A 9,910-nucleotide genomic window follows, 5' to 3' on the forward strand; every position below is an offset into this window, starting at 1 on the left:
CATGTGGCTGCTGCTACGGGGGGTGTTGAGCTCTGGAGATGATCAGTGACAAGAAGCACGCTGGGTCTTGTGCAAGGTCACTTGCTGCTCCCTTCCCCCGGCCCAGCTTCTCCTGAACAGATGAGAGTCCACTCGGAGGGCGGCCACAGCAGTTGGCTTTATTTACCTCAGTGACTAAAGGCATCGGTGGGTGGCAGGAGGGAGTCAGAGAAAGGGCACCAAGTCTTGGGAAGAGATTCCCATCTCTCCCTCCCATTAGTCTTAGCAGTGGTTCTCAACCGTCTGGCCCTTTAAATACAGTTCCTCACGTTGTGACCCCCAACCATAAAATTATTTCGTTGCTACTTCATAACTGTAATGTTGCTACTGTTATGAATCGTAATGTAAATATCTGATATGCAGGATGGTCTTAGGCGACCCCTGTGAAAGGGTCGTTTGACCGCCAAAGGGGTCGCGACCCACAGGTTGAGAACCGCTGCCTTAGAGGGAAGAGGGGGCCCCTGGAGTGGGTCCCCTCAGCCCCATTTCTGGGCACAGATAATCCCACGCTTCCCACAATCCTCCTGCGGAAAGCAGAGTAGATGCTCTGGGTGGAAGTGTGTGCTCCCTCTCCAGGCCGTAGGGACCCAATCCAGGGTCTTCACTCTGCTGGTGCCTCCATTTCCTGAATTATAAAATAGAGTGCTACCTAGGATATTGGTACAGCTTGCATTTGAGTAAGAGGGGACCACAGGGCCCTTAGTTTAAGGAAAAGCATCAGGTCACTATGGGGTGCAGACAGGCGGATGGATGGCGTTGGCTTCACCCAGCGGTATTTGCTGGGTTGGGAGGCAGCAGCTGCAGGGGCTCAGAGGCTTTGGGTGGACAGGGATTATGCAGCAAGGAAGGGGCCTTTAGACCTGAACAAAGTGTGCCCTGCCCCTGTGGACGGCAGCCCCTTTTTCTCTTATTTCAGTATCTTCAAGAGGATGCATCACTTCCTTGATTCCCACGACCCAGAGGCCAAGTATAGCTGGTCATCCACACCCCAACTCTGATGTCTAGCATCCTCCTCCTCCCTCCTCCACCTCTACCTGCCTCTCTCCCCCAGCCTATATGGGGGAAGTCCTCCTGGGCTTGACCTCCATGAACTGACACCTAGGGGCCGAGCAGCCCCCGCTACTCCTTCCCAGCACCATTGCCCTCTCTACGTCGACTAAGATTCCCTCAGTGCTGAGAATCAAGCTCCCACTGCCCACATGGCAGCTCAGTGAGGCTGAGACACTTGAATCAACATTGAATCATCATTCCCTCTGGGCAGGCCAGGCGTCCTGTCTGCTGGGGACGCCAGGCGGTAGGATACCCCCGCCTACTATCAGACTGGCCAGGCTCGGTCTAGGTTAAGAATGAGCCGCTGGCCAGGGCTACCTTGCCTGTGGGAACTTCCCCTTCCTGTCTCAGAGTCTCGGTTTTCCTCCAGCAGCCCGAGGAAACTCCAAGGCCCACTTCCCAGATAGCCCAGAGACCGCCAGCTCTGACAACGGTTGCCATGACAACAGGGATTAGGCTATGGAGAGTGATTTATTAGGTCTCTAGGCCCTCCCCAACTTCTCTCTTCCCTCCCAATTCTAACCCAAGCTTCTGGCCATGCCCCTCCAGGCTGCCCCTTTGGGGTGAGTGCCCTTTTAGATGGAGTTGCTGGGAGTGGGGTGGGTGCTGTCTGGTGGGCCTACTGCTGACGGAGCCTAGGGCAAAAGCTGGCATAGAGACGTCGTGGGGAGCAGCTGCAATGGGGTGGTGGGAACTCAGGTCTGGGGAAATGAGTATCAGAGGAGGGGCAACTATCCTGTTTACTGCTGCCGGCCCCTCCCAATAGGGGACAGGGGCCTCCAGGTGGTTCCCGCCTCACATCACGTCCTTGTGCTCCTGCTTGGACTCCTTAATGACCTGCCAGGGACAGAGAAGGTGCACAGTGCCACAGTCAGGAGCTCACACCGATCCTGGGCCCACCACTGCCAGGCTATGTGACCGTGGGCAAGTCCCCAGACTCCCTGGGTCTTTGCTTTCTATGATGGCAACCAGAACTCCCTCTCGCAGCAGTCGGAGGGGGGATGAGGTCACACCTGTAAATCATTTAGCACCAGGCCAGGCACATGGTGAGCTGATGGTGTGAAATTAGCTAGAACAGTGGTTCTCAACCTTGGCTGCACATTAGAATCACCTGGGAATCTTTTTAAAATCCTGATTTCTGGGCCTCATCTCCGGAAATTCTGTTTCTTTGTTACTAATGTTGTGGCCCCACCCCATAACAAAGAAGCAGAATTTCCGGAGGATGAGGCCCAGGAATCAGGATTTTAAAAAGATTCCCAGGTGATTCTAATGTGCAGCCAAGGTTGAGAACCACTGAACCATTGCTGGTGGGATGGGGAGTGGGTTATGCCAAATCCCCTTTTCCCATTCCTCTGGAAGGTTCCTTTAACCAACCTGGAAATGGAAAATCGGTAGTGAAAACTGCTAACGTCTTTAATTTTCTTTCCCTCTCCCCCAGGCCTGGCGCTGGGGGTACCTGAGTTAGGGTGAGGAAGGGAGAAAGCCCACATCAGGACCCATGCCGTGGCCTAGGCACCCAGGCTCCCCTTAGAACTGCCGGCGGAGGGGGTGGGGAATCTAATCACATTCAGGCTCCTTCCCCTCTCCCAGAGCCTCCCTGGAGAGCCCTGTGAGTTATCAAGACCCTTCCATGTGCCAGTTCGGGCTTCATTCCAGAGCCTGGCCTCAAGAGTTCCTGGGGCAGCCAGAGCTGACGGGGCCAGAATCCCAGGGCTGCTGTCCTCACCTCTCCATCCCGCATCTCCACAGTCTTCACCACGATGTTTCTCTTGAGGTGGCCTTCTGACACGGACTTGGTGTCCAGGCTGGTTTCTGTGGATGTGAGGAGAGGAGGCCTCCTGTGGGCTCTCGGGGCGCCAGACATCCTCTGCCACCCCGGCTCCCTGTCACACCCAGAGCATGAGTACGGAGGCCTATCCAACCGGGCAGGGAGGGCCTCGGCTCTTCCACAGGGGCTGGCGACCCCCCAGTCCCCGCTGTGTTGGGCAAGTCCTGGCTGCTCTGTCCACTGCCGTCTGGCTCTCCTGGCCTGGCTGCGTTTAGTCCCTCTGTGAGCCCTTGCCCGGGACTCGGCTTTCTGACAACACAACCCTGTGTCGAGCAAGGAGCGTGTGGGCTTTGAAACCAGGCGGGCCAGAGCTGGAGTCCCAGCTCAGCCACTAACCAGCCACACGACTGTGGGCAAGTTATTTTACCTCTCCCAGCCCCAGTTTCCTCATCTGTAAAATGGGGACATGGTGCCTACTTCTCTAGGTGGGAGTGAGGAGTCAGTCAACTGAAATCATGTATGTGAAGTGATTGGCTCAGTACGTGTGGGTCCCTTTCCTGTCCCTCCTCCCCTCTCCTACTTCTCTCTGCCACTTCTATGGGCCCTAATGGTCCTTTACTGTCTGGGACTTAGCAGTATTACCTCTAGCTGGTCCCCTTCCTGGTTATCTTTTCTGATGCTGAACTAAGTCCTAGGACACACATATCTACTTCCTAAATGTCTAGCCCAGAAGAAGAAGACCTTTCCCCCCCGTAGCTGAGGCCCACATACAAGTAAGAAGTAATTTAGCTTTTCCCCTTGGAGAGAAAAATATAACACTCACTAATATTTAAAATTAAGAGCAGGGAGTGTAAAACTTTATTCACTACAAGAGCAGCAGTCCAGGGGGAAATAATCCTCGGGGCTGGATCGGCATCGAGCTGAGCAACGGAGCCTCGGGGACCGACGACTCAAGCAGAGAGCTTGCCACTGGGCACAGAGAGGCCCTAGGGGCCCTCTCAGATGGGGAAGGAGTGAGGAGGAGGCTGGCATTTGCTCAGAGGCCCCAGAGCATCTCCTCTGAGCACCTGAGGACATATCACCCCGAACACCAGCCGGTCTGCTAGTTTCACCTACATTTACCCTGTGCCAGGCACTGAGGTTGCTGGGAAGATGGCACAGGCTGGCCCTTTAGGGAAACCTGGGAGGAGAGAGCCCAGGAGGATGGGGAACATGGACTTGGTGAGGCTCCCTCCCTGCCGAGTGGGGAAAAGCACCGTGTCTGAGAGGCGGGCAGCTAACCGAGAGCCGGCGGGGCTCCGTTTACAATCTGGTGAGCCTGAATTGGTATAACTTGTACTGTGAGGCTTTTGAGATGTCTTGTGACCTTGTGACCTTCCCCTTCTTTGGTGCTTTTGCCCCCTGTAGTGACAAGCAGTTGAAAAAACAAAAACATAAAACACTCAGACGGGCAGAGGATCTGCAAGTGTTCAGGGATCTGCAGACAGGACAGAGGTTGAGGTTGAGACCCTCACCCAATTCTGTAGGGAATGGGGTGCAGGGATGAAAGGGGGACACAGGGCAGAGCAGGACAGGAGTGGCTGCAAGCCCCACCTAAGATGCCCTGGGATGGTGTGATCTGGCCAGAAACTCCACGGTGAATCATGAAGGCCCCCAAGGAGCGCCTTGGACCCTTTTACCCAGGTTCTCAGCGCCAGGCCAGAGCAGCAGCCCACAGGCCTGGGGGAGGGGCATTAACCCAATACCCTGGCCACTCGGCCTGCTCTACTGACCTCGGATCTGCAGGTTGGAGAAGGTCTGCACAGGAATGGTGATGCTGAAAGACAGCAGAGGGAGAGTAGTGACCAGGCCATCCCAGGCCAGGTCCTGACTCAGGGTCATCATGACAGCCTCCAGGAGCGCATTTCCTAATTTTCCTCAGCAGCCAACATGCTCCATGGAGCTCCAAGAGTCTGCAAGGGGCTCGGATGTTATGGAAGATGGGGACTTGGAGGATGGCAGAGGGGAGGGCAAAGACAGTTCTGAGGAGGCACAAGAGATAGGTCGGGCGAAAAGAAATCCAATTATTGTTGGGAGGGTGGCGGGATGAGCCTTTTAGTTTAGTCCTTTCCCTGGGACCTAATCAACATCGGTTGAGTTGAACCCATTCACTCATTCATCAAACATTTGTTGAATGCCTACTGTGTGTTATGGGAGCACTGTGCTGGGCACTGGGTTAGGAGGGGGCTGGACAGGGCTCACCGGTTCTCCTCGCCCTCCAGCAGCTTCCTGTAGGTGGCGATCTCCATGTCCAGGGCCAGCTTGATGTTGAGCAGGTCCTGGTACTCCTGCAGGTGCCGGGCCATCTCGTCCTTGAGGGTCTGCCCCTCCTCCTCCAGCCGGGCCAGGGTCTCCTGGTAACTCGCTACCTCCCGCGCGTGACGCTCCTCCTGCTCCCGCATCTGCCTCTCCAGGGACTGGTTCTGAAGGGTGGAAGCCCCTTGGATGGGACCAGCTGGGGAGGCCTTTGAGGCCCCGCCCCGCCCCGCCTTCGCTCTGGCCCCGCCCCCAGTCCTGGTCCCACCCTTGGCCCCTCTCCTCTAGCATCCCTGGGGGTGGCAGGTCCTCTCCTCCCGCTCGCCAGCCTCAGTTCTCTGCCCCCGTCCACCCGCCTCCGGCCCTGCTCCCTCTTACCGTGCCGCGCAAGGACTCCAGGTCGCAGGTCAACACCTGCAGCTGGTGCCGGTAGTCGTTGGCCTCATGCTTGGCCCGGCGGAGCAGCTCCGCGTTGCGGGCAGCGGCGTCCGTCAGGTCCGCAAACTAGATGGGGAAGAAGGCCCTAAGCTGAAGGGCGGGTGGCAGCCGCAGATGAGGAGCTGTGTGGGCCCTGGGAAGGCACGGTCTCTGGGAAATCAGGGAGCTGGGCAGGACCCCAGGGCTGTGGTCTCGGTCGCCCCAGGACTCTGGCCCTGGGTGGGATTATTCCCAGAGGCTGTGACCCATGGGTAGTAGACACAGAAGCCACTGCTGCGTCTTCAGCACCTAGCACGATGCCTGGTCGCGGAATGAATGAATGAATGAGCAGGATTGCCACAGAACCCAGAATCTCCTGCACTGGCACCTCCATCTACAGGCCTGAATCCTGTTTCCCCCACCTGGACAGTAATGGGTTCTAATAGCCCGCCCTCCCCCAGCTGGCTGCGAAGCCCTCGGGGCTCCTTCAGGCCGCAGTCTGCTCAGAACCATCATTGGCTTCTGCCACTCACACTCCTCAGCTCTGTGCCCTGGGCCAGCATCTCCGGGCCCCCCCTCTCTGTGCCCTCTGCCTCCAGGCCTCTACACATGCTCTGTCCTGCACTAGGAATGCCCCTTCCCTCTTCTCTTCATGGCCTGCCGGTCCTGCTTAGGCCAACTGTCCTCCCTTCTATGATGCCTTCCCTGGTCCCCACATTGTGTATAGACTCTACCCTGCAGTGTTGTCCATAAGACACCATACTTGGGTGCACATCACATCTTCCTGGCCAGACATGTCTCTGTAGCCTGGGCAGTGCCTGGCATACAGCAAATGCTCAATAATCCAAGACACAGATGGCAGAGGCATCAAGAATGCAGGTTCCCAAGTGAGCTGGCTAGGGTTGGAAACCTAGCTCTACTGCTTTGAAGCTGTGGACTTTGGGCAAATTCGTTAACCTCTCTGGACTTCAGTTTTCTCATCTATCAAAGAACAGTACCTACTTCATAGTAAGATGATCTGTGCAAAGCACAAGGCCTGTCACACACAGGGTTGTCAAATAATAATAGTAATAGTAGCAATAAGTTCTTATTAGAAGTAATATTGCCTGTGTGTCTCTGGGCAAGTCACCCCACTTGTCTGGTGAATGTCAGTCACCCAGAGAGGATCCTCTCCCAGCTTCTTGAGTGTCTTGTATGGAGCCAGGAGGGCTGCCTGGAGGAGGCAGGCTGGCCCACAATCAGGGTTACCTTGGACCGGTACCACTCCTCTGCTTCGTGCATGTTGCTGGATGCCACTGCCTCATACTGGGTGCGGATCTCTCTCAGGGCTGCTGTGAGGTCTGGCTTGGCCACATCCAGCTCCACATGGACCTGCTGCCGGGCCAGCTGCCCCTGGAGCTCCCGCACCTCCTGACCAGGTGAGAGAAGGGATAGCAGGGCTCAGAGCCCAGGCCGCAGTTGGGGTTTTCTGATTGCCCTCTTCTGCCTGCCTGTCGGACATCGATGATGGCTAAGGGAAATGGAACAGCCCTAGTCGGAGGAAGAGCATGGCCCAGGCGAGAGGAGGCAGGGGGGTGTGGGGGCCTCATGGTGTCCTCTCCCCAGGCCTGGACAGGCAGGAGACGGAAAGTGTACCCGTGTCATTATGAGAGAGTGTTTGAGTTCCTGTGCATGTGTGCCCGCGGGCTCCCAGGTTCCATGGGGTCATGGATGCTGAATCCATGATCTGAGGTCAGAGCTAATTGGGATCCTTTTCGTTATGAATGGTTCTCGGTTAAATGGAGACAGATGGCAGAATGAATGGAGGCAGAGAGACTGTGTGAGTTTAGCAAGTGCTCTAACCTCTGTGGGCTTCAATGTCCCCTGTGGAAAGGAGATTATACTGAAAGGTCCCTCCTACAGGGCTATAGTGGAGAAAAAGAGGTCCCAAAACTTTTGTAATTCTCAATAAGTGGAGTGTATCTGTGTGCATTTTACCTGGAGCTGTTGATGTTCTCTTGTCTGTCTCTATTTCTGTCTTCCTCAATTTCTCTCTTTGTTTTTAATCTCTCTCTCACTCTCCCCCCCCCCCCCCCCCCTTCTAATCTCTGTGTTGGGCTTTACCTCCTCATGGATCTTCCTCAAGAACTGGATTTCCTCCTCCAGAGACTCAATCTTCCTCTCCAGATCCAGACGGGCCAGGGTGGCTTCATCTGCCTCCTAGAGTAGGGAGGAGTCAAAGGGCCACTCTGACCCCAGACTCTTCCTCCCCATTCCCTGGCCTTGTCTGTCTCTCCCCCCCCCCCCCGCCCCCGACTCCCTTTGGGGGCTGGAAGAGCAGCACATTGCTCAGGAGGGCTGGTGGGGGCCCGTGTTTGGATGTGCTGCCATCAACCCTTTCCCCCCTCCTGTGCCCCACCCCTCTACCCCCCTGACCTGTCGATAGGCAGCCAGGTTGTTCTCGGCCTCCAGCCTCAGGTTGGTTTCATCCTGGAGCCTGGGGTAGGGGGACACATTCCTGGGTCCATGCTCTTCTGAGGACTCTTGGACCCCTGCCCCAATCTCTCAGGAGGTGGCTGCCAGAGAGCACCCCCTAACCCAGGACTAGTGGAGGAGCCAAAGGAGAGCCTTGCCAGGAAAGTGAACAGTTGAGGGCCTTGGCTGTAACTCATTACTAAGGTGCCTTATCAGGGTTGCTGCACCTGCTCCTGCTCACACAGGCGCTTCCACCATCACACACTCACCGCTACTGGCACACACACACGTCCTCCTGCACTTGAGGGCACACACGCATGCCCAGCTGGCTCAGCAAAGCACCAAGCCCCTGGAGTTCCCCCTGGCCTTTGGAAATGGGTGTTATTAAGATCTCTGCTTCACAGCTGTGCAAGTTGAAGCCTTGCCTAGGATCACAAGCTGGTGACAGACCAAGTCACCTGTGTTCTGAAGCCAGGCTTTCCTGCTCTTCCCCCTCCTCCCTTTCCCCCCAGGTCCAGTCCTCCTGGGGCACACCAACCTTCCCTTCTCCTCTCTGTGCACCCGGGCTCAGAATAGGTGCGCTCCCCGCCCACAGTCACAGGGCCCCAGAGTGAATGAAACACACAACTGCTGGGGCCCCTGACTGCTCTAGCACAGACTTCCCCGGGGGGCAGGTGCTGAGCGTGCCCTTTTTCCTGGCAGAAGGTCTTGGGGAACCAAATTCCTGAGGCCCTGAGGCTTCTCCCAGTCCCTGCCATCATTTGGGGGAGCAAGGACGGCCCTCCCTTCCCAGAGATGTGGAAACCAGTGAGCAGGGAGGCAGAGTCCCCGGCTTGAGTCTCCGCAGGCCTGCGGGCACTGCCTCCTGGGGGCTCAGTCCTTCCTGCTCATGAGGCCCCTCTCCCAGCCCCCCTCCTCACTTCTGCCTCAGGGTGCCCAGGTCCTGCGCCAGATTGTCCCTCTCGACCTCGAGCCGGGCGCAGTTGGCGGTGAGGTGATCGAGCCGCAGGCGCAGCTCGCGCAGCTCAGCCTGGTAGACGTCAGCCAGCTTGGTGGGCTCCTTGGCCCGCAGCTGGTTCAGCTCCGCAGCCAGTGCCTTGTTCTGCTGTTCCAGGAAGCGCACCTTCTCGATGTAACTGGCGAAGCGGTCATTGAGCTCCATCATCTCTGCCCGCTCACTGGACCGGGTCTCCTTGAAGCCGGTGTTGAGTGCCCCGGCCAAGGAGAAGTCCACCCGGGCCGGGAGTGGGGGTGGCATTCGAGCCAGGGAGAAGCGGGTGCCTGGAACCAAGCGGTGGCTGGGAGTCAGGCCCCCCACCACCATCTCCGAGGAGGAAACATAGGAGCGGCGGGCAGCTGAGGTGACCCGTCTCCTCTCCATCCTGGCCTGGCTCTGTGGGCTCCTAGGACGCGAGGGCTTTATGAAGGAAGGGGCTGTCTTGACACAGCCCAGATTGTCCCTGGCAACACCCCCTGGCATAGCCTGAGGAGGTGGGGCTGGGTTGCAGCCCAGCCATGGGGAGAGTTCTCACCCCACTGAGGTCATTGTGCCCAGAGGCAGGGCCTCCTGGGCATGCCAGCCCCAGCCTGGCCACAGTCAGAGGTACTGGTGGGCACTGCCTGAGGCCAGATGGTAGGTCTTAGGCCCAATCACTGGGCAAGGAGACCCTCTCTCTAGGAAGGTGGGTTAAGAAAAGGCTGGACCGCCCTAACCGGTTTGGCTCAGTGGATAGAGCGTCGGCCTGCAGACTGAAGGGTCCCAGGTTTGATTCCGGTCAAGGGCATGTACCTTGGTTGCAGGCATATCCCCAGTGGGAGGTGTGTAGGAGGCAGCTGATTGATGTTTCTCTCTTGTTGATGTTTCTAACTCTCTATTCCTCTCCCTTC

At 57.1% G+C, this 9,910-nt stretch overlaps 1 protein-coding gene across 3 annotated transcripts; it reads right to left on the minus strand.

The window, feature by feature from the left end:
- Positions 1 to 139: 139 nt before the first annotated feature.
- Positions 140 to 9,414, minus strand: GFAP (glial fibrillary acidic protein). 3 transcript variants are annotated; one of them, XM_070394086.1, is made up of 10 exons: positions 8,944 to 9,414; positions 7,985 to 8,045; positions 7,673 to 7,768; positions 6,818 to 6,979; positions 5,531 to 5,656; positions 5,099 to 5,319; positions 4,630 to 4,673; positions 4,139 to 4,258; positions 2,816 to 2,901; positions 140 to 1,926 (listed from the first exon to the last, which is right to left on the minus strand). In XM_070394086.1, the coding sequence occupies exons 1-10, from the start codon at positions 9,402 to 9,404 to the stop codon at positions 1,885 to 1,887; spliced, it is 1,419 nt and encodes a 472-aa protein (XP_070250187.1). In that variant the 5' UTR covers positions 9,405 to 9,414; the 3' UTR covers positions 140 to 1,884. The 3 variants fall into 3 exon arrangements, with proteins under 3 accessions (XP_070250187.1, XP_070250188.1, XP_070250189.1); XM_070394087.1 differs by lacking the exon at positions 4,139 to 4,258; XM_070394088.1 differs by lacking the exons at positions 140 to 1,926; positions 2,816 to 2,901 and having other exon boundaries at positions 4,134 to 4,258.
- Between the last annotated feature and the right edge of the window lie 496 nt (positions 9,415 to 9,910).

This window comes from Myotis yumanensis, unplaced genomic scaffold (assembly GCF_028538775.1).
Source record: "Myotis yumanensis isolate MYYU_CA2020_CCGP unplaced genomic scaffold, mMyoYum1.0.hap1 SCAF_16, whole genome shotgun sequence".
NCBI classification, from domain to species: Eukaryota; Metazoa; Chordata; class Mammalia; order Chiroptera; family Vespertilionidae; genus Myotis; species Myotis yumanensis.

Coding starts and splice junctions, on each gene's coding strand:
- GFAP (XM_070394086.1), bottom strand. CDS start 9,404: ATGGAGAGGAGACGGGTCACCTCAGCTGCCCGCCGCTCCTATGTTTCC. Junction 2,902..4,138: donor CGGAGCCCCGCCGGCTCTCG/GTTAGCTGCCCG, acceptor TCACATCCACAG/AAACCAGCCTGGACACCAAG. Junction 1,927..2,815: donor TGGAGATGCGGGATGGAGAG/GTGAGGACAGCA, acceptor TGTCCCTGGCAG/GTCATTAAGGAGTCCAAGCA.